Source organism: Girardinichthys multiradiatus, chromosome 9, assembly GCF_021462225.1.
Source record: "Girardinichthys multiradiatus isolate DD_20200921_A chromosome 9, DD_fGirMul_XY1, whole genome shotgun sequence".
Lineage (NCBI taxonomy): Eukaryota > Metazoa > Chordata > Actinopteri > Cyprinodontiformes > Goodeidae > Girardinichthys > Girardinichthys multiradiatus.
In genome coordinates this window covers 40,236,811-40,264,134 of record NC_061802.1, presented here as the reverse complement: position 1 = coordinate 40,264,134, position 27,324 = coordinate 40,236,811, and the positions used below count along the sequence as shown (strand labels likewise).

The 27,324-nt window shown below is 39.6% G+C and overlaps 1 protein-coding gene across 1 annotated transcript in view; it reads right to left on the bottom strand.

Annotated features, from left to right (window-relative positions):
- Positions 1 to 27,051, bottom strand: part of nme7 (NME/NM23 family member 7) — a 33,456-nt gene extending 6,405 nt beyond the window's left edge. Inside the window, exons 1-10 of the mRNA XM_047374367.1 lie at positions 26,899 to 27,051; positions 24,843 to 24,941; positions 24,569 to 24,735; positions 21,743 to 21,853; positions 17,972 to 18,022; positions 17,608 to 17,815; positions 17,394 to 17,499; positions 10,225 to 10,289; positions 8,497 to 8,565; positions 8,180 to 8,281 (exon numbers count right to left, since the gene is read on the bottom strand). Coding sequence (XP_047230323.1) covers positions 8,180 to 8,281; positions 8,497 to 8,565; positions 10,225 to 10,289; positions 17,394 to 17,499; positions 17,608 to 17,815; positions 17,972 to 18,022; positions 21,743 to 21,853; positions 24,569 to 24,735; positions 24,843 to 24,941; positions 26,899 to 26,901 — 981 coding nt within the window. The 5' untranslated portion in view covers positions 26,902 to 27,051. The remainder of the gene's footprint in view (positions 1 to 8,179; positions 8,282 to 8,496; positions 8,566 to 10,224; positions 10,290 to 17,393; positions 17,500 to 17,607; positions 17,816 to 17,971; positions 18,023 to 21,742; positions 21,854 to 24,568; positions 24,736 to 24,842; positions 24,942 to 26,898) is intronic.
- Between the last annotated feature and the right edge of the window lie 273 nt (positions 27,052 to 27,324).

Genomic DNA, 27,324 nt, shown 5'->3' with positions numbered 1-27,324 from the left:
AATCTGTTCCCCCTGAACATGTCTTCTGCATGGAAGTGAGGAGAGGGTGTCTGACCACAGAGCCCAGGGAGGGTTGCTGAGGTAGATGAAGAGAACTAAGCAGAAGCTGGCAGCAGCAGTGCATGATATGCAGAGTGAAATTTAACAGGAACTCTGCTTACTAAAATTAGCTCCTTGCCAGCAGCTGGTATGGTATCATCTTCTCTGGAACCATTATGGGAAAGAAAATCAATGGAATGTATACAGCTTACAGCAATAAAAGAGCTTTTAAAGCCTGTCTGATGCATGTTTGTCCTCAATTATGAAACACAATATATGTATCAACAGACCACTGTTATATGTAGCAGAGGGCAGACAAGGCTTACTCGGTTACTGATTTAAATGGGAAGTGTTTACTTTAAGGACAGTCAATCTCTGTAAAAACACTTCAGGCCCGGTTAACACAGCAGAAGTGTGTCCCCTCACTCTCATATCAGGGCACATCACAAGACAGAGCACTGGCTGCAGAGCAAGGCAGCAGAAGGTTTAGGTGTAAATACGTGTGCATCCTTTTTCTGGAACATCTGTGTTTGTTTATGTGCTCTCCAATAAGGAAACATTAGATAAATTGATTTGGCCTCAACAGCTATCAGTTCAGCTGGACAGTCTTGGTTATTCCCATCAGTCCTGAGCTGTTTATAGATTGGTCAGCTAGAACAAATCTATAGCTTATTCTTTAACACAAATAGGTGAGCCTTTTACTGGTAAAAGACGTTTTGACCTTTTTATCCAGTCTGGAGTTATGGAAAAAGTTCAGTCTTATCTCTTAATTTGATAATAATGTCTGGAATGTCTTTACAGGCATATGATCCAGTCAACAAGAAAATGTTCCAGACTTTGGTACCCATCCAAACAACACGTCTGCTAAACCTCAGGCCAACAGCATTTTACCTCCACAGGACTTAGTGCTGCTGCGAAGGTCTGCTGCTAACGTCAAACAGCTGAATTTCACTGAAGATGGGGAGTGTTAACGTTTAGGTGAGCGGTGAGGAAATACTGCGGTGTATCTGAGGTCACACAGTGATGAAACACCTTGACCTCCCACTTTGTGTGTAAAGCCTGAAGCAATCAAAGTGGTGACCGTCAAAGAGTCCTGAATGGCGTGGCCTTGAAAGAAATTGGAGCAGTTGTGGGACCTCTTTGCAGTGTGGATATGTAGAAAACAATTGCAAATGTATTCAAAGTCCATGAACTTTTCACACTCTAAACTGGGATTTTATATGGTAGTGCATATATGTGAAGTGGTAGAAAAGGTAGATATGGTTTTTATTGTCCAGTCCATTTGTATTTATGCCCACTGAGTCAGTATTTTGTAGGACCAACGACAGCTGGAAGTAAGTAACTTTGCAGATAGAGAGACAGATTTTTTTGTCAGTTCTTCTTTGGAAAATAGCTTTAGCTCAGACAGATCTGACAGCTGGCGTCCGCCCCAGTCTCAAGTCATTAGCAGCCTCCAACAGGTTTTCTTCCAGGATTGTCCAGTATTTAGATCCATCCATCTACAGATCGACTCTGACCAGCTTCTCAGTTCCTGCTGGGAAAAAAACCCATCCCATCCCCACAGCATAATGCTGCCAATGTTTTACGGTGGGTATGGTGTGTTCAGGGGTAGTTTTCTCCCACACATATGCCCCTTTTCCACTGACTCGATTTGGCCCTACTCGACTCCACTCAGCTTGTTTTGCGAGCGTTTCCGTTACAGTTTTTTACGTACCGGTACCTACTTTTTTGGTCCCTGCTCCTGAGCAGGTACGACCGGGGCTGAGTAGGGACTACATGTGAGGTGACCAGACTGCTGTTCACTGATTGGCTGCCGGAGGAGGAAAAATGAGAAGGTTTTCTTTGAGACAGTGCAGGGAAAAGTTGATAATACTCAAGAGCAACCACAATAATATTAAGGACCACGGTGGCCGGAGCAGGTCATACATGTAATTTTACCGTTTACGGGTCATAAACCAGCCTGAAGGCTGACAGAAAAGAAAATGACAAATCACCTTTCTGAATTACATGCAGGCTGAGCGCTGTATGTAATAACATCCGAAACCAGCTGATCACACATAAAATCAGCTGTTCAAAGGCACAAACATTTCCCCCAAAACACACAAAACAAAACCACCATGAAACAACGTGTTAGGTTCAGACATTTATTTACGGTCTTTTAGCGAACCAGCGTCTGCAAGAGGGAGCAGGCAGAGAGCAGCTGCCCGTAATCAGACTGCCTGCATCGGACCAAACAGGAGGATGAGCACGCTGAATCTGCGGAGTACGAATATGCAATATCCAACCTAAAACTAACTTCAAAGGTCATAAGTTCAATGACATCCGCAGCAGAGCTTTTGATTCACCATGAGAAAGTTTAGCATCAGGCATAAAGGTTACATTCTGATCTCCTTTGACCAGACCGCCTTATTCTACATGTTTGTGGTACCTTGTGGCAAATTGGTGACTGGGCAAACAATGGCTTTCTTTCTAGACTTGCCAGAACTGCAAATCTCTGCTGCTCCTCCAGAGTTACTATGGGCCTCTTGGCTAGTGCTTTGATTAATGCTCTCTTTGCATGGCCGACCAGTTGAGGTGGATGGTCATGTCTTGGTAGCTTTGCAGTTGTGCTTTACTCTGGGTAGACCAGAGCTACAAGAGATGTTCAAAGCTTGTGATATTGTTTAATAACCTAACTCTACTTTAAACTACTCACAACTTTCTCTCTGATCTGTCTGCTGTGTTCCTTGGTCTTCATGATGCTGTTTTGTTCCTCGGAGGCCTTCACAGAACAGCTGGAGTTATACTATGACTAAGTTACACACAGGTGGGCTCTGTTTAATAACTAGCTGACCTCTGACACGAGTTGGGTGCACTGGAATTTATATTTAGTTGTATTGAAGTAAAGAGGACTGAAAACAAATGCACCCCACTCAAATTGTAATCAGTAAAATGCTTTTAAAACTATTAACCATATTCCTTCCTTCTAAACATATTTTATCTTTGTTGAGTAACTGAGCCAACTTCACCTTCACTGTTGTTATACAGATCCTTCTCAAAATATTAGCATATTGTGATAAAGTTCATTATTTTCCATAATGTCATGATGAAAATTTAACATTCATATATTTTAGATTCATTGCACACTAACTGAAATATTTCAGGTCTTTTATTGTCTTAATACGGATGATTTTGGCATACAGCTCATGAAAACCCAAAATTCCTATCTCACAAAATTAGCATATCATTAAAAGGGTCTCTAAACGAGCTATGAACCTAATCATCTGAATCAACGAGTTAACTCTAAACATCTGCAAAAGATTCCTGAGGCCTTTAAAACTCCCAGCCTGGTTCATCACTCAAAACCCCAATCATGGGTAAGACTGCCGACCTGACTGCTGTCCAGAAGGCCACTATTGACACCCTCAAGCAAGAGGGTAAGACACAGAAAGACATTTCTGAACGAATAGGCTGTTCCCAGAGTGCTGTATCAAGGCACCTCAGTGGGAAGTCTGTGGGAAGGAAAAAGTGTGGCAGAAAACGCTGCACAACGAGAAGAGGTGACCGGACCCTGAGGAAGATTGTGGAGAAGGGCCGATTCCAGACCTTGGGGGACCTGCGGAAGCAGTGGACTGAGTCTGGAGTAGAAACATCCAGAGCCACCGTGCACAGGCGTGTGCAGGAAATGGGCTACAGGTGCCGCATTCCCCAGGTCAAGCCACTTTTGAACCAGAAACAGTGGCAGAAGCTCATGACCTGGGCTACAGAGAAGCAGCACTGGACTGTTGCTCAGTGGTTCAAAGTACTTTTTTCAGATGAAAGCAAATTCTGCATGTCATTCAGAAATCAAGGTGCCAGAGTCTGGAGGAAGACTGGGGAGAAGGAAATGCCAAAATGCCAGAAGTCCAGTGTCAAGTACCCACAGTCAGTGATGGTCTGGGGTGCCGTGTCAGCTGCTGGTGTTGGTCCACTGTGTTTTATCAAGGGCAGGGTCAATGCAGCTAGCTATCAGGAGATTTTGGAGCACTTCAGGCTTCCATCTGCTGAAAAGCTTTATGGAGATGAAGCTTTCATTTTTCAGCACGACCTGGCACCTGCTCACAGTGCCAAAACCACTGGTAAATGGTTTACTGACCATGGTATCACTGTGCTCAATTGGCCTGCCAACTCTCCTGACCTGAACCCCATAGAGAATCTGTGGGATATTGTGAAGAGAACGTTGAGAGACTCAAGACCCAACACTCTGGATGAGCTAAAGGCCGCTATCGAAGCATCCTGGGCCTCCATAAGACCTCAGCAGTGCCACAGGCTGATTGCCTCCATGCCACGCCGCATTGAAGCAGTCATTTCTGCCAAAGGATTCCTGACCAAGTATTGAGTGCATAACTGTACATGATTATTTGAAGGTTGACGTTTTTTGTATTAAAAACACTTTTCTTTTATTGGTCGGATGAAATATGCTAATTTTGTGAGATAGGAATTTTGGGTTTTCATGAGCTGTATGCCAAAATCATCCGTATTAAGACAATAAAAGACCTGAAATATTTCAGTTAGTGTGCAATGAATCTAAAATATATGAATGTTAAATTTTCATCATGACATTATGGAAAATAATGAACTTTATCACAATATGCTCATATTTTGAGAAGGACCTGTATATCCTGTTATAAAATCAACTTGGTAACCAATGCTGATGGAAATCCGGGAACATTTCCAATTTACTAATCCTTTTTAAACAACGTTGCAGCTTGTTTGCTGTTTCCCGCTGACCAACATCACTGTATTTACAAAAACATAAACTCACCTCAAATCTCAGGAATGCAAAAAGAAAGTGTAAGAGAGGCAAAGATGGGAAGTGACCCCGTTCTAAAGGAAGTGAATAAGAAACAGGTAAGGGTATAAAAGAAGAGGCTATTTTAGGTTTAGTTTGACTGATAAGCGACCGGTCGTGGTAACTCCATCAAAGATTTATTAATGAGCTATATATTGAAATAACACTCGGTTTAGACCCCAGCCAAAAACCACAGGAATACACAACAGTCTACTCCTTTGGTCGACCTGCAAAGTATTATGGAAATATATTAACAAAGGCTCAGACATACCCATTTCTTAACACTATCTGTTGCTGCACCCAGAAAGGTAACCTTAAGCTGTGTAATGCAAAAATCAAGCAATATATGAGCTCTGAACAGTTTGTCACTGCGCTCTTTGAGCTCGTCACAGATGGACAGAACAACGATGTGAGAAACTAACAAAGCTGCTTTCACTAAAAGCCAGCTTCTGTGATAATATTTGAGCTCATAGCATATGTTCCCATCAAAGCAGCATCTTTTCTGGATATCAGACTGCTTCGATGCTAGGAGGATAAACACAGACTTCTCTAACTGCATCAGTTAGTGTTCTAACCTACAAAATGACTAAATCCTGTAATTGAAAATATACCACAACGTAGTACCATAATCTTCTTCCTGTTCCTTTAAATGTATTGATTATCCAGAAGTTCTCAGACTGTGGTCCTACAGATGGTACTTGGGTTGCCTTTAGTGGTACTTAGAAGAAATTTTGGTATCAGCTATTTACAAAGTAAATATTAAGTAAATTAGCTGTATTCTACAGCCCGCTGAGGTGTTGACTGTACACTGTGCCCTACGATCCACTGCCAAACAAGTCTGCAATTAATTTGAATATACTTTTTAATGATCACATTATTGCAATAAATATCAAGATAAAATTGTAATCCCATATTGCCTATCTCTAGCTGATAGAATGACGATTGTTACTTTTAGCGTGTAAAATATGCTCAGATGTAACTATAATGTACATTTCTAGGCATCACTACCCTTTGTGATAATGGGTAAGTGCCATCTTAAGAACAGTGTTTGTTTTTGTGAGGCTCTGACTGCCTGCAGTGATAGGTTGACAGCTAAAAACTAACTATTTTAAAATACTTTTTATTTTCATCACAATAAATTCCATACATTTCTTCGTTAACATTTATGGCCATATCACCCGTCCCTATTCTGCACTTAGAAATTGGTTCTAGAAGATCCAACCCAACCTAACAACATTTTAGTTGTGCCTCAGACAACAGATCCATAATGTAAATGTGTTCAAATAGACGTTCAACAATGTAGCAGAGGAATCACTTTAAATACACGGCAGCCATATTGGAATGTCTGGGTTGGGGTTTGAGGGAAATCTCAGCGTATGTCTCTCAGAATTCTGACTTCAGGGTTTTCCTCATCATTTATGTAACTTCAAAAAATTATAATGCAAATGCATAATATTTTTTAAGAAAACTTCAGTTGTAGTATTGTTTGAAATGTTTTGAGAGTACAGTGGTACTTGGAAAACTGAGATGTTAGTGAGGAGGCGTATGAAGACAATGGAAAGTATTTCCTTTACAATGTGTCTGTTGAAGATTTTCATAATTAAACAAATTTCATCTCTTGAATGTTTTAGAGAATAAAAACACAGTTTCTTAGAAGATCTGAGGGATTTAGCAGTCTCTGTATCAACGTCCCTAAAGGAAAATGCAGCAGTAGTTACTAATGAAAACAGAGAAGCCTAATTGTTCTTGAATCATTGAGAAATGTTGCCATCATGTGATGAGAAATTCCTTTGCTAATTATCAGAACTTTGTTCCTCTTTGTGGCTTTAAAAGAAACAACGTTTCTGAATGTTTTGGGGAGTGCTGATGGTGAAACAGAGAAAAAGCAGAAAAAGTCTGCATCAGAAACAAAAACAAGCTGACCTCTTGAAATTATTAACATGATTCAGAGCAGACTCATCAGTCACAGCTACATTTGGAGGACAGAGTCTGCAGGTATGTTATGTTGCACTTATGCTGACCAAGTGCAGCCTCTTCATCAGATTTCACATCAAGTGTTGTCCTTCCTGTAACCAACAACATACACACCAGTTCGAACACCCACACACACTTTATCTGTTTTAAGGGTTGTCGTTGTTAGCTTAAGCTAGAAACTCTTTCATATATACAGCATAATGCTACAAAATCAAAACGGTTCCTCCAAGTCTTAGGATTTCAGTTAAAAACAAGGAAAAAAGCTTGTTTTAAGTGACAAAGACCTATCCTTTTGGTTTTTCTTTTAGTTGTCAGCATTAAGCACTGCTCAGCAGATGCGTCCCATAAAAGATGATGATTATTCACACAAGTTTTGCACAATAGGAGGTAGTACGACACCAGTAATCTTCGTATGTGACTCATGCGTGGAGATCAGAGCATGCAAAGTGCTTCTGGTCAGTTCAACTGTTTAAAAATAAAGCAGCCTCAAAAACTAAACTATTACTGGTTTAACAAAAAGTTATTTTAATTATTTTTACACTGCCTTAATTTTTAATTATCTAGTCAATCACAGTACCCAGTGTTTCACAGAGGAAGATTGTCGATGGCGTGCCGCTTCTGACCTCCATTTCCTGTGTCCCTACTCATTGTGTTCTGTGTGAATGACCCGCCAGTGGTTTGGACGTGCATGTATTAGCACTTGGACGGATCACAATGCGGCTGCACGGTAGAACAGAACTGTTGCCTCGCAGCAAGAAGGTCCAGGGTCCGACTCCTGGTCTAGGGTCTTTCTGCATGGAGTTTGCATGTTCTCTGCCTGCATGCGTGGGTTCTCTCCGGGTACTCGGACTTCCTCCCAATTCTCCCATTCCTCCCAAAAACAATGATGTTTTTGAGACAGGACTTGTTGTAAGGTGATAGAAATCCAATTTGATCTTGGTTCCACTAGGACTAGCTGTTAGTTTAAAGTTTGTTGGACCAAATAATCTGAGTTTATACTAAATAAAGACACCAGGGGAGCTTTTTACTGAAGTTTAGATGTTAACTGCTTATAATGTATAAACAAAACCTCATTTCAAAAATCCAGAACTACCTCTTTAAGACAATAACAAGAACAAAGACCTGGATAACTTGAAAGATCCAGCATAAAACTTAATATTACAATCACTGAGCAGCATTCATGTACTGCTAAAACAGCACTGGAAGTTTAATAAAGAACGGTTTAACTGGACTGTGATATTTTTGGAAAGTGCACGCTATTTTGAGGACTGCACTTTAAAACACGTTGAAAGTGTTCTTCATATAAAGTTGGCTGCTGCTGGTGTAGAAAATAATAAGAATACCAGAGGTACTCACAGGATCCGAAGGTCCACAGAATTCCCTGAAAGACTTTGATACATCTGTGCCATGAATCTCTAAGACCATGCAGGGTCCGGAGCACAGCTCGGTCACCATACTCTGAAAACCCATTGAAACATGTAACAATAAACACAGCTGCCTCTCAGGAAACACACAGATCACGGCTACAGCTCATCTCCTGTGATACCTTTTATCAGTCTCCTAGATCCTCTTACACTAAGCTTTGCTCAGCCTTTGTTTTTGTATAATCAACTGTAGCAAGTGATAGAAGTGTGATTGCCATGATGGCACAACAGTGCCATGTTTATACTTACAGGATACTCTGTGACGACGCCTTTGTAAACCTCATAGAATTCTTCTGCGTTTGCCGCGTCCACGTTAAACTATCAGAACAAAAAAACAGGCAAAATGTCATCTGGATTATGGAGACTGAACGGCAGAACACAGAAGTCTGCAAATAAAGGATGTCCATTAATCAGATGGAAATGCTTCACTCTAAAGGTTTTTTTACAAGCTCAATGAAAAATATATCATCATAACAATTAGGGTATGAAATCATGTATGCAATGCAGATATGCACTTTTATTCCTGCTAATGCATCACAATATGATCACAGTTCAGCCAATCACAGAAAGTCACAGCTCAAAAACAACTCTCCCTTAGCCCTCCTTGCTAAATTCTTTATACTTCTTGAACTTTTTCAAATATTTTTATTAGGATTTTATGTGAAACACCAGCAGAAAGTTGTGAATAATTTGGAAGTTAAAGAAAATGTGATACATTGTGTTTTGATCAAATACGTTGACCTTTCACTGCAATTACAGCGGCAAGTGTTTTAGGTCTTTACCAGCTTTGCACATTAGGAGACAGAAGATTTTAGCCATTTGTTTTTTTCAAAAAAGCCCTCAATTGAATTTCGGTCTGGACTTTGACTGGACCCTTCTAATACACGAGAAGAGTCTGCATACAGACAGGAGGTGGATGCCTGATTGTATGTTTAGCGTTGTTGTCCTGCCGGAAGATGACCCACAGGGCTTTGGTTTTCTATCAGGACTGCCCTGTATTTACAGTTAAGCCCAAAATTATTGATATTCCAGACAGGTTTAGATTTAATGTGATCTTTCATTTTACCAACATGTTTCGTCTGATTGGAAGTAATAATAACATTTTGTAGTGACCCAGTCAGAGTCCTGACTTGAATCTGGTATAGAAGCTGTGGAGGGAGCTAAAGATTAGGGTGATGGCAAGAAGGCCTTCCAACCTTAAAGACCTGGAGCTCATTGTCAAAAATAGATCATTAAAATACCAATGGAAACAGCAATTATAAGAATGGTTTCATTGCTGTATTGCCAGTGAAAATATTTCTATTGCTTATTGTGAAGGGTATAAACAATTTTTGACATGCCATATTTCAAGAAAATTAGATATCAAATCAGTTTTTTATTCATTCTCCTTTTACATTGTTTTGATTATCTTTTGAAGGATGTCTATCTCATTTTTATCAGTAACAAACTGCTTAATAATTTGAAATCAAAGAACATTACATCAAATGGTATGAATAACTTTTGGGTTTAACTGTACCTCAATCCATCTTCACATCAACACTTTGACGTCATCTGTTTAGAGCTGTTGTTGTTGTTAGCTCTGTCTTGGACGGCCATGTCTTGGTGGGTTTGTAATTGTGCCATAACCCTTACATTAACAGATAATATATGCAACAGAGCTTTACGAGATGCTAAAAGTTTGGGATTCTGTTTTATAATCTGACCCTGCTTCAAACTTCTCCACAACTTTCTCCCTGGCCTGTCTGATGTGCTTCTTGGTCTCCATGATGCTGTTTGTTCTCTAACAAACCTCTGAGGCCTTCACAGAACGGCTGTATCAATACGGATGTGTATTTATAACAGGTGAACTCTACTTACTAACTACGTGTCTGAAAGGAGTTGGTTGGAATGCATTTCATTTGGGAGTATCACAGTAAAGGGGCTCAATATAAATGCATGGGGAAATGAAACAGGGTATCTTTGTGTGTCAAACGTTACCATTTCGAGAGCAGAGATTTTAAATCCAGCTTCAGATATGGAGTTCAGGATCTTCCCAGTTAGACCTGTGAACATATCACAGACATTTGTCAACTTCAATGAGCCTTTCAACAAGTTTACACTGATTTATACACGTCTGTTTATGCTCCAATGACCTGAAGGTCTTCCTGATCATACTGTAAATCCTAAAAGAAAGGAACATGGAGAATAATATGAGTATGATCTGGTAAAGTGACACTATTAATAATGGTCAGAACTTTACATACACCCATTATTGGCATTATCATCATGTAAACTACAGGTCCTTCTCAAAATATCAGCATATTGTGATAAAGTTCATTATTTTCCATAATGTAATGATGAAAATTTAACATTCATATATTTTAGATTCATTGCACACTAACTGAAATATTTCAGGTCTTTTATTGTCTTAATACGGATGATTTTGGCATACAGCTCATGAAAACCCAAAATTCCTATCTCACAAAATTAGCATATCATTAAAAGGGTCTCTAAACGAGCTATGAACCTAATCATCTGAATCAACGAGTTAACTCTAAACACCTGCAAAAGATTCCTGAGGCCTTTAAAACTCCCAGCCTGGTTCATCACTCAAAACCCCAATCATGGGTAAGACTGCCGACCTGACTGCTGTCCAGAAGGCCACTATTGACACCCTCAAGCAAGAGGGTAAGACACAGAAAGACATTTCTGAACGAATAGGCTGTTCCCAGAGTGCTGTATCAAGGCACCTCAGTGGGAAGTCTGTGGGAAAGAAAAAGTGTGGCAGAAAACGCTGCACAACGAGAAGAGGTGACCGGACCCTGAGGAAGATTGTGGAGAAGGGCCGATTCCAGACCTTGGGGGACCTGCGGAAGCAGTGGACTGAGTCTGGAGTAGAAACATCCAGAGCCACCGTGCACAGGCGTGTGCAGGAAATGGGCTACAGGTGCCGCATTCCCCAGGTCAAGCCACTTTTGAACCAGAAACAGCGGCAGAAGCGCCTGACCTGGGCTACAGAGAAGCAGCACTGGGCTGTTGCTCAGTGGTCCAAAGTACTTTTTTCGGATGAAAGCAAATTCTGCATGTCATTCGGAAATCAAGATGCCAGAGTCTGGAGGAAGACTGGGGAGAAGGAAATGCCAAAATGCCAGAAGTCCAGTGTCAAGTACCCACAGTCAGTGATGGTCTGGGGTACCGTGTCAGCTGCTGGTGTTGGTCCACTGTGTTTTATCAAGGGCAGGGTCAATGCAGCTAGCTATCAGGAGATTTTGGAGCACTTCATGCTTCCATCTGCTGAAAAGCTTTATGGAGATGAAGATTTCATTTTTCAGCACGACCTGGTACCTGCTCACAGTGCCAAAACCACTGGTAAATGGTTTACTGACCATGGTATCACTGTGCTCAATTGGCCTGCCAACTCTCCTGACCTGAACCCCATAGAGAATCTGTGGGATATTGTGAAGAGAACGTTGAGAGACTCAAGACCCAACACTCTGGATGAGCTAAAGGCCGCTATCGAAGCATCCTGGGTCTCCATAAGACCTCAGCTGTGCCACAGGCTGATTGCCTCCATGCCACGCCGCATTGAAGCAGTCATTTCTGCAAAAGGATTCCCGACCAAGTATTGAGTGCATAACTGTACATGATTATTTGAAGGTTGACGTTTTGTGTATTAAAAACACTTTTCTTTTATTGGTCGGATGAAATATGCTAATTTTGTGAGATAGGAATTTTGGGTTTTCATGAGCTGTATGCCACAATCATCCGTATTAAGACAATAAATGACCTGAAATATTTCAGTTAGTGTGCAATGAATCTAAAATATATGAATGTTAAATTTTCATCATGACATTATGGAAAATAATGAACTTTATCACAATATGCTAATATTTTGAGAAGGACCTGTATAGGCTTTTAATTATGAATTTGATTTATTCTTTTTCCAGGGCGGAAATATACAACATACAACTTTACTAAATAAATGAAGGAATGTATTATCAACATGGACAGAGAGGGATTTGATCATGATTAAAATTTGCTGCTACATAAGATCAAATAAAACAAAATTATGTTACTCGGTCATAATGGTAAAGTTATGTTTGAATGAGTCCAGGTGAGGCTCTCAGATACAAGAGAACTGTATCAACTGTCAAGCATGGTGGTGGCTAAGTCATGCTGAGGGTCTGTTTTGCTAACAGTGGTGCTGGCACATTGCACAAAAGTAGGATGTATAATGAAGAAGGAGGACTACCTGCAAATTCTTTAGCATCACCTTAAATCAACAGCTAGAGAGTTGAAACCTGGACACAATTCGTTGTTCTAACAGAACAATAATCCCAAACTGGTTTTGGAATGGAAAAAGCTGGTGAACATTAACCTACTGGACTTTCTCTGACCTCAACTCTGTTAAAATTATATGGAGTATGCTTAAAAGCCATATCCTTTGTATAATACCAACCAATTTAGGTTTACTCTATTCCTGATAGAAGGAGGTGAAATATCCAGGCACAATGATGCCGTGACCTTAATCATTTTATAAATAAAAATATTAGTGGAGAGTGTATTTATATTTTAAACCTGTGTGGATTAAAAACTACCACAATAAATATAAACGTCTGCGACCAACTGCCAGGAATGATTTAAAAACATCAATAAAAGCAGATGATGAATATACGTAAACCTCTGACCAGCATTACAATGACCTTAGTTTCTCCTTTAGACGAGGGCTTTCTAACATACAGGGAGACAAAACCAGAATTTCTGTCTAGCCAAACCTTTCCGACAGTGAGATACCAGGCTGTTTGTCGAGTCACGGTGGTTTTACATTAGCGTAAAATGCTGCAGCTGCAGCAGTGAAGGTACATCGGTGACATTGAAGGTCAGACTGTAGCAGACTCTTATTTGAATGAAGGCGCCAGTTTCACAATCTCAGTCTGAAATCTTGATAAAAAGCAGCCTGTGTACTTATCTAAAAAGACACCTCCCATCAATTCTGCTGCATGCAGATGTGACTTTCATTTTGGATCAGGTGCAAGCGTCAATAAATTTGTGTCTGGTTCTGTCACAGTCCAGATATGTGCGTGAGGTAATAAACCAAACCCCTGAGTCCTCTTTACCCTCCCCAGGCAGCGTCCTGCCCAGGATCAGCACAGCACTCTGAAGCAGCTGCTGCTGTTGCTAGGAGATCCCATTCCTGGTGCCTGGCAACAGAAGCTTCTCTATTCCGGTCATGTCTGAGTGCATTTTCAGTCACAACATCCTTCATGGCTGCTGTGATAGGCCAGGTTCTGAAGGCGTAGCTGGCACATAAATAAGGTATTTAGGTGATCCTCGGGGGAAATCACAGCAAGTATTTAGGTACGATTTGTTCTCAGCAGAGCAAATTGTTCAGCCCGGTTTACTATTCTTGGCTCCAACCAAATATATCACAGCTCTGATGCCAAACCCAAAGGGAGTCCTGTTTTAAACAGTAAAAGTGCTCTCTCTTTAGGTATTTTGAATGTTTCCAACAATCAACTCCCAAACGTTCTGTGAGACAACTAATCAAAGACATAAGCTAAACAAATTTTCATTAATAAGTTCAAACAATTTCCCTAGTTAGAATAAATACATAAATAAAGGACTTTGCGTTGCTCCCATCTAAAACATTAAACATATGGATTGTTGTTTCAGTCAGAGGGAGCACACCTACTTCCATGTAAACAGCACTGCTCACTTCAAATGATGTCACCAAACACCTGTACTGCCAAACCACAGTGAGGACAGGGAAGGCTTAAGGTTACACCTTGTGAGATTGTGACAAACTCACTGTTTTGGAAACAACCAAATAAAAACCAAACCAAACAAACTAGAAAAACACATCCCGATCACAGCTTACATTAAGTACATACAGGGCCTTGCAAAAGTCTTCCCAACCCTTACACATTTTCACATTTTGTCACATTATACTACAAACGCCAATTGATCTTTGGGGGATTTAATGGATTAAAGTAACACAAAGCAGTGCATACTTGTGAAGTGGAAACCTTTCTACAAATAAAAATCTGAAAACTACGACATGCATCTCTAATGAAACCACTGAGTCATCACTTAGTAGAACCACCTTTGCTGCAGTTACATCTGCCAGTCTCTTGGGGTATGAGTCTACCGGCTTTACGCATCTTCAGGATAACGTTTTTTTTTTCTTCTTTGAAAAATAGGTCAAGCTCAACCACATTGGATTGAGATCATCTGTGAACAGCAGATTTAAAGTCTTGCCCCAGATTCACAGTTTTAATGTATGTTGGACTTTGACTCGCCCATTTTAACACATAAACATGTATTGATCTAAGCCATTCCATTGTAGCTTTGGCTGGCTGTTTAGGGTCATTGTTCTGCTGAAAGTTGAACCTCTGCCCCAGTCTCAAGTCTGTGGCAGCCTCTAACAGTATTTTCCTGCATTTGCCTCCAATTGTCTTCCTATCAACTCTGACCAGCTTCTCTGTCCCTGCCGAAGAAAAATCATCCAAACAGTATGATGCTGCTACTAAGACATTACACTATGGGGATTATGTGTTGAGTCTGGTGTGCAGAGTTAAGCCAAAAAGTTTGCTTTTGTGCTCATCTGACCAGCACACCTTCTTTCACGTGGTTGTTATGTCTATGTTCCCTGAATGACTTGAGGAGAACCGCAAACAGAACTACTTCTGCATTCTTCCATTAGTGTCTTTCTTCTCGCAACTCTTCCATAAAGGCCAGATTAGTGGAGTGCATGACTGACAGATGTCCTGTCCACAGATTTCTCCTTCTGAGCTGAAGATCTCTGCAGCTCCTCCATAGTTACCATGGGCCTCATGGCTACTTCTCCAATTATTGCTCTCTTTGGACTACTCTGGCATGTCTGCAGTTGTGCAATACCCTTTCCAGTTTCAGATGATGAATTGGACAGAACTCTGTCAGATGATCAAAGCTTGGGATATAGTTTTATAACCTAACCCTGCTTTAAACTTCTCCAAAGCTTTCTCCCTGACTTGTCTGCTGAGTTCATTGGTCTTCATGATGCTGTTTGTTATCTAATGTTCTCTAGGAAACCACTGAGGCCTTCAAAGTTCATGCTGGATTTATACTGACATTAAACTACACACAGGTGGACTCTAGTTGCTAATTGGATGACTCATGAGGCACTGGAATGTATTTAGTAGAATCAGAGTAAAGGGGGCAAAAAGATGCAAGCCTCACTATGCTGACTTTTGTTTATAAAAAAAAAAAAACGAGGAAAATCATTCATCATTTTTCCTCTACTTACCAGTAACACACTACTTTGTCTATGTTGGTCTAACACCTAAAATCTAAATAATCATTGTTGTTGGAAAAATGTATACAAGTTATCATTGTTTAGTTTAAATCATGTTTATGTCTGAAGTTCTACTATAGTTAAGATGATTTCTATGATTGCTTTTTTAGTGTGAAAAAGTGTTTGTGGAAGGTTAAGGAATGCGGTCTGGAGTGGATCACTCTCTGGACATGTCAAGGTTATACCATATATGGGAATAATTACTCTTTTAGGTTGAAATCTCTGTAAGAATTGGCTGAACCGATTCCAGCGTTTTGCTTGTTGGAAATGTGAATTTTAAATAAAAGGCTGGGGCAAGGATTTTCCCTTTGTGTGAAGGAAGCCGCTGTTCTAGCAGAGGACTGTCTCACCATTGCAAGTCAAACTTACTTGGTTGACCTTGTGTCTTATTTTCCACTTGTCTGTGTTTATCAGCTTTATAACTCTTATCAGTTGTGGTGGAAAAGCATGGGAAAATGTTCAAGGGCCATAAATACTTTTCCAAGGCGCTGTAAATAATTAACAGCATTATTCACCAAGATAATTTATCAGTTGATTGCAAGTTTAACTCTTGCTCAATGAGGCCTCACAGACAAACAAAGTATGCCTTGGCTTTTACATGTTCTTTCAATGCATTTTCTCTCACACCATGTCCTAGCAGGCACAGCACATGTGTCTCTGCAGAGGTTACATTAATGTTGGCTCTATTCCAATTAAGCGTGGCAGAAAGTCATGTTGGAGGGCAGCATGCACAGTTCCAGGATCCTGCTAACATCTTCTAGTATACAGGATTTGTCATAAAGTGTTCGTCTTAACTCAAGGTGTGAAAACTAGGAACATATATATAACTATACTATCTCAGAACATTACAGCATAACTATCTCTTCTGAAGATAAGGCAGTTAAACAATGTCAGACTGAAACAGCAGTCTCTATAAAGGTAAAAGATAAGAAAAGACTTGGTCCAAATCAGTACTGAACAAATGATCAATAAGGGATAGCACTCAAGGTAAACCCCCAGGAGTAGGATTTTTATGGAACCATGTAATAAATTAATAGTGGCTAAACATAGCGGCTGTGGGACAAAAAAAAAAAAACTATGGGTCCTTTCTCGGTCAACAGCTTTTATGTGCTTACTTCAGCTCTGTCCTGAGAATTTCCCATTTCACAGGTCAGAGCTCCGGTGGCATGCTCCATGAACGAGGATCAAGCTCGGGATTAGGATAAATCCAGGGTCGTTTTGGTAACTACGTAGTGTCTTTGTGTGGCTCAAACCTTTTAACAGCAATAACTAGAGGGAGTTCTTCGTAATACAGGACTGCTGTATTTCACAATGCGGACCATTCCACACACAACGGAGTAAAAACATACAGAGCCACGCAGAAGTTTATGTCCAATCATCATTACTATGAATTTAATAATAGGTATGGGCTTTTAGTGGTGAATTTGAACCATTTGTTCTGAAGAGTGGAAATATGATGCAACACAATGTTTCTCATCATTTGCAAAGTTTACCTATTTCACCCAAAGGTCAGAACATGCATAGTTTAGACAAACCGCTGAGCCCTAGTTAGCATGTTACATGCTAATGACAATAACATTAGAAATATAAATATTTAATACTCTCTAAATACTTAAGGAGGGCCTGGACAACATGAACTCTACTGTATAACAAAGTGTGCAAAGGTCAAATGTCAGGCCATTTGTCTAAAGATTGGCCAAGATTGAATCATCCAACAGGACAATGACCTCAAGCGGAGCAACAAATGCTGAGAATTGTAAAACAGAATGGGTGTATTTGAGTTGTGCTTTTATGAGGACTGTTTTAACATAACTTTTACAAGTGATGACCTGACCTTCTGATATGGCATGAGGCTTGATGATGCAACACGTGCAGTCTGTGTAGATGGCTGTGTTGGAGGGACCATGGCCGATCGTTGAAGGAAAAAAGAATTCAAGCTCCTGACAAAACAAACACATCACCATAGCTTTAGTGGGGATTATTATTGGCAATGCAGATAATAGGCTACAAAGGCCCTGGCAAACATGACATTAGCTAGACATTCTCACTCTTGCCACAGCAGCAAATGACTCGGAGCCGTGGCAAACGTTTTTGACGGCATCCGTTCCGAACTGGGCTCGAACGCTTTGCGGTGCTTCCTTTCGTGCCAAAGCAGAATCTGCTGGTCCTAGGAGCCTCTTCCAGATGGATATGGCCTCGTCACCCATCAGCTCCAAGGCAACCACGGGGCCAGAGGACACAAACTGCACCAGGTTGCTGCAAAATTGAGCAACACTGAATTGCAACAATGATTTAAATAGAAAATGGTACTAAATGTGTTCAAATGTCACTGCAATGTCATTAGGATCATTATCACCAGTTCTAGCAACGGCCTGTGCCCAGAACCTGCAAATCATTTACACGGGCGCTCACTTGAAGAAAGCCTTTGACTGATGTTCCACATAAAAGTCTGCCGCTTGGTTCCTGCAACGTAACAAGACCATAAACCACAGTTAATCTGTCACAAAGTGATCTTGGACTTTTAAAGTGAACTCTGTGTACCAGATTAGAGTCATTAAGAGTGGTCAGAGATAATTCTGGGCTTTAGGTTCTTATCTTTTGGGAAATACAATACTTTTAGACTCCAGCTGAAACTGCATTTATTTAACAAGGTCATTACTTCACACACTTCTAGTTCTGGAAAAAATTATTAGTATTTTTCCACTTTGCCAACATAATTTTACTTCTGGCAGTTTAAGAAAACTCTTGGAATTAGTGACTAACCATCAATTTAAAATTAAAAAAAGAACGGATCAGATGAGACACGAGCAAATCTGAGGTTTTATTACACAATCTGAACTTTTAGATACACACTGGAAACCAGATATTAACATATACTTCATAAAAAGACACATAACCTTTTTAATTTCACTGTCTGACATTAAACCAGACTAAAATTTTCTGCTCTGAACCTCTTTCAGGGTTAAAATTATTTGTATTTGTTAAATGCCGAAAACTGTGCAAGGATTTTTTTTATTAGGCTCTTCAAAGTCAGACATTTACATATACTAAAATTACTTTAAACACTTTGGGAAAGCATGAATGATCGCAATGTCATGGATTTTTAAATTCACAACATTTGTGGTTGTACACCTCAAACAGACTGCTTCCTTTTGTGGCTTTATAGAAAAATCTATAAAAATCAGTTAATATACCAGGAAGAAAACTGTGGACCTCCACTAGTCTGATTAACCCTTGGGCACAATATTCAGATGCCTGAACGGTGCCACGTCCATCTGTTAAACAATTATACGCTAGTATAAACAGCAAGAGAATATCCATTTACTGATTAATTGATTGATTGATTACTTTATTACAACAAAATTAAATGGGGATCAGTGGTGCACACACTCAAAATGTAAACTTTAGACTAAAAACACAATAAATACATATCTAAGTTTCAATTATATATAAAAACTTGTTGTGCATCAGGTGCTTGCTTTCAATGAACCATGCAGAAATCACACAACCTCTTTGGCTGAAGGTCACATTCATAAATGCAGAGAAAGCGATAGGTGTAGAAAGGGGAGTTAACAGTTCTTATGGCCTGAGGATAGAAGATGTTTGCCAGGCATTTTGTTCTCCTATTCCCTGAGGGCAGTAAGGAGCACAGACAGGAATCCTGAAGGATTTCCTTGGTTCCACAATACATTGGCAATGGGAGAGTGTGGTCACCACCCTCTGTAGGGCTTTCCTTTCAGCTGCTGTGGACTGGGCATACCAAGCTATTAAGCAAGATAACCGAACACTTTCAATATTGGAGAGGTAGAAAGTAATCACAAGCCTCCTCTTTAACTCTACTGTCTTCAGTAGTCTCAGAAAGTGGAGTCTCGGTCGGGAATCCCAGCAGATGATCATACTGTTCAGGTGGGAGACTGTATTCCAGAGATAAGGGTGTTTTGGTGCAAAACGTATGTATCAATCACAGAACAAAAGCAAACTGTCGTGAAGATGCTGAGACAGTTTTATTATTCACGGTGAAATTAATCCTGTACTGACCTGGGCTAAAAGGACACTCAGAGAGGAAGAAGCCAAAAAAGCTAGCGCACAGTTTTCAAATGCTCTCACGCACAAAGATCTTCCTTCTTTTTTGAGACATGTGTTTTGATAAAATTCGAATAGAAGTATTTGGTCGTGATGACCATTGTTACATTTGGAGAAAAAAAGAGGAAGTTTGCAAGCCTGAGAACAACATGCTAGCTGGGAAGTACAGGAGTGGCAGCATGATGTAATGGAAGTGCATTTCCTAAAATAAATGTCATCATAAGGAATGTGCATTCTGTGGAAATATTGAAGCAACGCTCTCATACGTCAGCCAGGGAGTTAAAGCTGGGTTACAAATGGGTCTGGTAAATGGACAGTGACCCTAAGCTTACCGCCAAAAATGTTATTTAAGAACAATAAAGCCAATTATTCCTGCCAGGAGGAACGGGCCAAAATTTCAGCAAACTATCAATGAGAAACCTGTGGAAGCAAACCCAAAATGTTTGACCCAAGTCATACAGTTTAAAAGCTAATGCTACCAAACACAAAGGAGATGATTGTAAACTTCTTAAAGTGACTTAAAACAGGAAAGGTTTAGTCTGATTTAATTTTTACATTGACAAAAAAAAGGTTATTTGTCTTTTTATATTTATTAAAAGGAGTCTGAAATAGTTCTAATGAACCGATGCAGTAAAGCTCTGAAGTTCTCCAAACAACTATGTAACTAAAGTTGTGCAGAACTAAGGAAAGCTGGGCTGCAAACAAATAAAAAAGTATCTACCTGAGAACCATTACATTAATGTTGTAGTTGCCTGTCAGAGAGCCATTGCAATGCTGTGTTATTCTTTTGATTTAAGTCATTCTCTACCAAGTATTCATGGCTTGCCAGATCAGGCAAAGCAGATATTAATCAGAGATAAGAGAAAGGCCAAAGGTAACTCTGAATGAGTTGCAAATGTGTCCACGGGACCACTTTCTAACATTCGTCCCAACAAGATGGGCTTCAAGGAAGAGCCCAGAGTAAAGCGTATGGGAGGAAGTCTCATTTTGTGCAGTTTCTTTTTCAAATAATAGGAAGTACAAATCTAACTAAACACAGACATATTCTAAAATAAAAAGTAAAACAAAAAATAATGAAGGAAAACTAAAGTTGTAGCAATAAATTGGTTGAAAACCAGAATCAGCTGATTTGCAGCCCAACCCACTGTGAACTTTATGAATCAGTGAACCAAATGTAAATCAAGTCACTCTTTGGTGTGGATGCTGTTACTGTGGGAAGAAAACTCAAAGCTAGCGATGTTGAGCATCAGTGAAGTGTTTAAAAATGAAGTCAGGGACAGTACATAGATGTAGGAGCTATTTAAAAGAGAAACTGTGTTTTCTTTAACATGTCTGCGGATCATTCAGACTGGTAGAGAGTGAGGCTTTTAGGCTTAATGCAGTACAGCAAAGGTTCCTGTTTTATCCTTTTAAGCATTCAGCCTCTGTCTATGACAGAACATGCTGGATTGGCAGCCCTTTGACTTCTTACAGTTCCACATCTACATTCTCTGGGCTATAGGCACCGAGGCTGCAGCATTAGTAATATTAGCAGTGCTAACCAACTCCTCACTAATACAAGATGCTAAAAGAATAGAACATGTTAACTCTCTAATCCCAGACATGCAGGGACTTTTTGGATAACAATTCTTAAAGAATTGCTTTTTACACTTTTTCCCACTTCTTATTTCTAATTTGTAAAGTAACAGTAGAAGAAAAGGAGACCAAATATCTCTGAGGAGACTTTTACAGACATTATTTGAATTTAAGAATAATATTCTGCAAAGCGTCTAAAAAAGTGCAAAACATACATGGAGGACTCTTCAGTCAACATCTCCTTACTAGAAGTGAGCTATTTAAAGCTACCTTCATGGCCTTACTTAAGGTTAGAACTAATCTGATAGTTATTAAACCATGGCTGATAAAAGTTAATAGATGTAAGCCCTTCTGCCTTGCATGTCCTATGTTCGCTGTTCGTGTTGAAGAAAGCAGAGTCCTTCTGTTTAAGTGGAGACACTGTCTGCAAACACAACGTATCTCCCTCTCAGACAAGATTTTGTTGGCTAAACCTCCAAGGAGTACCCCACTCTTATTAGGCAGTCTGTGGCAGGATGGCCTTACCATGTAAGATTGGTCATTTTTGCTTTGGTCACAATCAGGTTGGAGGAGTAAATCAGTTCAATGATATCGCCTATCTTGGTAAGCACATCTGGCTTTATCAGAGCGAGAGTTCTGGAACAAAGAAAGACAGAAAAATATGAAGTAAGATTTTACAGCATATGGCAATAATTCACTTTAATTTATTTCTACAGTGGCAATTCAAGACAAAAGTAATCTCATGGCATCTGGAATACAAACAGATCTGATTAATATACAGATTCAGGCAGATTCAAACTGACTGACATACATTTAATGTCATTCATAGTTAGAATCCATGCATCCATCCATCCATCCATCCATCCGCATATCCATCCATCCATCCATCCATCCATCCATCCATCCGCATATCCATCCATCCATCCATCCATCCGCATATCCATCCATCCACATATCCATCCATCCATCCATCCACATATCTATCCATCCATCCATCCACATATCTATCCATCCATCCATTCATTTATCCATCCATCCATGCATCCATCCATCCACATATCTATCCATCCATCCATCCACATATCTATCCATCCATCCATTCATTTATCCATCCATCCATGCATCCATCCATCCACATATCTATCCATCCATCCATCCATTCATTTATCCATCCATCCATCCACATATCTATCCATCCATCCATCCATCCATCCATTCATTTATCCATCCATCCATCCACATATCTATCCATCCATCCATCCATCCATCCATTCATTTATCCATCCATCCATCCACATATCTATCCATCCATCCATCCATTCATTTATCCATCCATCCATCCACATATCTATCCATCCATCCATCCATCCATCCATCCATCTATCTATCTATCTATCTATCTATCTATCTATCTATCTATCTATCTATCTATCTATCTATCTATCTATCTATCTATCTATCTATCTATCTATCTATCTATCTATCTATCTATCTATCTATCTATCCATCCATCCATCTATCCATCCACCCACCCATCCATCCATCCATCCATCCATCCATCACTGAAGAAGAGGTGGGGTCCACCCTGGACAGGTCACCAGTCTATCACAGGGCAATACAGAGACACAGAACAAACAACCACACACTCTCACCGAAGGGCAATTTAGAGAGACTAATTAACCTATCGGCCATGTTTATGGACCGTGTGAGGAAACCAGAGTACCTGGAGAGAACCCCCACATGCACTAGGAGAACATGCAAACTCCACACAGAAAGACCCCAGGCCAAGATTCAAACCCAACACCCTCTTGCTGCAAGGCAACAGTGTTTAGTTATAATACAACACAGTTGAATTAAGTTAATAATGCAAACTGATAAAAATCAATGTAAGGAATCCCAGCCGAATGCATCGAGTTATTGACTTTGCAGCACTTCCTCCCCCTGAGCAAGCATGTGGCAACAGTGTTGTGGAATGACTCTCTTTTACTATTTATGTACACTGTTTAAACACTTAGGTTTAGGCTCATAAATGCTTATTCTGATTTTAATCTAGGATTTCAGCTTAAGGCTCTTCATCAGGTCTCTCACCATCGTTTTAGCTGTTTCCTCTAAGAAGCTGTGTTGTTGAATGAGCAGTTACCCATTTTTTAAGCTAACTGCATTCTAAAATTCTTCATGTTTGTTTTAATGCAGAAACCTATACCAGTGTCTTTTTGTGGGCCCTTTCCTCGCAAACCTGCCTAGGAACCAAGGCTAAAATTGTATTCTTGGCGGACAAATTCTCCTACATAAAGCAGCACTAGTAGGGAGATGGCACTGTGAAATTACCCCCGACCTTCGGAGTGAGGCTTTGTGACCTAGGGGAGGTGATAAACATTTCTGATTGGTTGGATATCCCCAGGATTCAGTGTCAGTTATCTCATAATTACTGCAACCCTCAGACTGTCCAACAGCCCATAACTGATGTTTGGGAACACAACATTCAAACCCAGTCACTTATGATTTTCACAGATTGCTTTACAGTGCTTAGATGCTAATACATGAATAAAATCAGACGCTTTGTACAATTTGTCAACCTTTTGTATTAATTCAGCAGACTTGGTATGATTTCCCCAATTCACAAGCCTTCTGCTGAATGTTGAATATTCCACAATAAATTCCCTGGACTTTGAAGGTATTTTTTGTAACAACAAGCAGTGTGGACTGTGGGACATCTGGACATCCAGCTGTCTACCTTCTCTGCATATTTCGTTTTGATTTCAGTTTCCGTGAAGTAGAAGGTAAATGATTTGCGGTTTAGAACAGTTTTTATAAATAAAATTCTGGCAACTGTTGCATGCATTTAAACTCATCCCCTTTTACTCTGATACTACTAAATAAAATCAATTGCAACAGTATCAAATTTAAAGAAGACCACAAGCCCTGGAGGGGACACAGCTAACATGTGGAAGAGAAGGTGCTCTGTCCATCCAATCTGACTGGGCTCAACTTATTTACTTCTCTAGATGACCTAAGAGAGACACCTACACAACAGTTTGTGGTTGCAGCGTGACAAAATGTGAAAAAGTTCATGTATACTGTTCTGCTTTATGTCCAGAAGGAGAAATCTGTTCAAAGTCAATAGTCAAATAGTAGAACAGTTAATAGAAAATGACATTTTCATCAGTCTTTATAACACTAAAGTTCAAGTCCCATATAAAGAAGTATATATTGTTTTGTTAACAAATTACAAGTCCATAGATTATTGTGAGGTCAAGAACCTGCATAAAATGGGGCTGACTGCTGTGAGGTTTAGTGTACAGTAACTAAAGCGGATAAGAGAGCTTTATTGCACCGCCTAATCAAGCGTACCTTTCTTTCTTACTGCCGAGTTGGGTTGCTGTGTACTGATCTCCGTAATCTATCAGATTTAGCTGCCGTGAGAACACATTTACTCGGTTCCCCACAAACAAGTCCTCCAGATGGATGTCATCATATTTGGTCCTTCTCAGAAATATCCTTTGGTTCTTTACGTCAAACTAAAAACCAGAAACATGTTGGGAGTTTGTTAAGAATAAAACGCAGTCACAAAAAGCGGTGACAGTCAAAAACCAGATGAATATTAAGTGAAGTGGTCAAACAGTACCATTTCTACAGAACCATCTTTGGGGTAGTAGAACAGTTGGTAGCGCCGGAGCAGGGCTGCTGTGGGATCATACCATTCAGTGAGAAAAGCATACCGGTCCTGAAAAAGTCAAGATGATTTAGTTATGTGTTAAGTAATGAATACTGCTACGCAGGATTTGACTATGCCACCGAACCCACAAGCCAATAACTATGTTAACAACCATTATTCAAATATATTGTGAGATCCAGCTGTAAAGAATTCAGATTTAGACAATAAGAATAGTTTCACAATACTACTAAAAACAAGGTAAAAAATCTACTTTTATACACTGTTTATCCTACTTCATTGCATGCCATCATGAACAAGTCTTTATAATGTTCACTTTGCAAAGACCTGCTTGAATTAGGCAATACAACAGAGTCAACACCTGGTCTTAATAAGAAAACAGTTGCATGGCCAGACCTAGCTCCAAAGCAGTGTGGTAGTACGAATGACATGTTTACATTGCCCTCAATTGAAAATTATTAATGTGACAGAGAAATGAAGCTAAGCCTTTTTATGACAAAACTATGCATAGTCACTTACTATACCAGATTAGATGATAAAAGTAGGTTTTATGCCACACCTTGCATCAATAATTATAATTCCTATTGTTGATCACTGGAACTGGATTTTCCACAGGCTTGTTTAAAACTGTGGGAAAAACGTTCTGACCATCTCTTGGAATTGTTTAGAGTGATATAAACTAGTGGTTCTGAGTAACTAAAAATGACCTAAACACACTTGAGCAATAACAGACTATAACTCGGTTGACCTTGTGCCTCCTTGTCTTAGCAGGAGGCATAGCTTATTGACCCTTGACTCAGATATGTCAGCTATTTGGCATCCGGCATATGTTCAGCTAAGTGCCCCTAATAAGTTGGTATTAACACAGATATATGTGGACTACCTGTCCTGTACAACCCCTTGGCAAATGATGGCCTTATGAACCAAAAAATATCACAAGTAGTAATTTGTTTCTCTTTTCTTGTCTTTTCTGAGTGTGGATTTGTTAAGACATGAACTTGGCAGATAAGAAAAATATTCTTCATTATTCAGGTTCCAACATTCTCAGATAGCAGCTGTCTGAACCGCCATGAACCACCTTTCTTACAATTTCCTCCATAAATATTCAAGTGGATATCATGTCTCTTCGTGGGCCGTGCTGTTGAGTTGATATTCATTTCACTGAGACCACGCTTTGCTCAGTGGAGAGATGCATCATCATCCAAAAAACTATTTCATCTTCACCAAACCTATTTGGACTGATGGAAGAAGAAAATAGGCAAATATTTCCACTTGTACATTTCTTAAAGATGGTAATCTGTTCCTGTATTTGCAATACTGACCCATATCATAAAAGGATTGTGGAAATGGGGCTGTAACAGGAAACAAATGTTTTTGACCAACTTGTAGTGCACTGCAGCACTCCAAGTGGCACCAGATTTGATCTTTTAAGAGTCAATTATAAATCTATGACTGCTTTGTACATTGTGTGCTTACAAATTCAGTCCAACGTCACTCTGCAGGATACCCTAAAACAGTTAAGCATCACCACCAATAGTGACGCTCAGAATATCTACAATGAGCGCACAATTTCATTACGTGCTTTGCGAATTTTACATCAAATTCTATGTATAATGAAATATACCAAATAAACATTAGATATTAACAGTTGTAATATAAGAACGATGGATAGTTCGGCCAAAGCTTTAGCTAACAGTTAGAACATGTAACAATCAAAAAAATATCTATTTTTATAGCTTGGCACCCATGTAGTTGCAAAGAAATGAGCAGGTATTAACTATTTTAATATCTCAAACTGTTAATATACACATTAATATGCATTTCAAATTGAACCTTAACATTTGGGACTCTGATATCACTTGCTATGCCTGTTGCTAAGCTAACGTTATTTGCTAACGTTAGCTTAGCAACAGATACTGCAGATACAGTTCGTTCACATTCTAAACAAAATACTACGATACGCAGCGTTCTAACATTAGTTTCATGAAAGTTAAAGGTGTTAACTCACCATTTTAAGAAGCTAACTAACTCTATATAACCCAATACGGTGGTCTGTCGGTTTTAACAAACATTATCTATCGCAGGCTATGCTGTGTTTCTATAGTAACTGCAGGTACAACTCGAGATGCGTTCACGGCACATTGTTGACGAATGCCAATTATTTAAAACCAATTTAAGAAAATAACGAGCTGCATTTGTACTGGTCACAAACTTTTGGTGATAATAAGAGTCCGAGAATTATTATGGCATACTCAAAGCCTTAACCAAATTGGTTTTTTTTTGGTTTTTTTTGTAGTTTTTTGGGGGGGCGGGTTTTGTTGTTTTTTGCTTGTTAAATATACATACTGAAAATCCTGGGTTACGCTGACTCATTGAAATTATTGTCTCAAACGCCAACTAGTGGTCAGCTTAATTCGTGTCGATTCCTGTCATT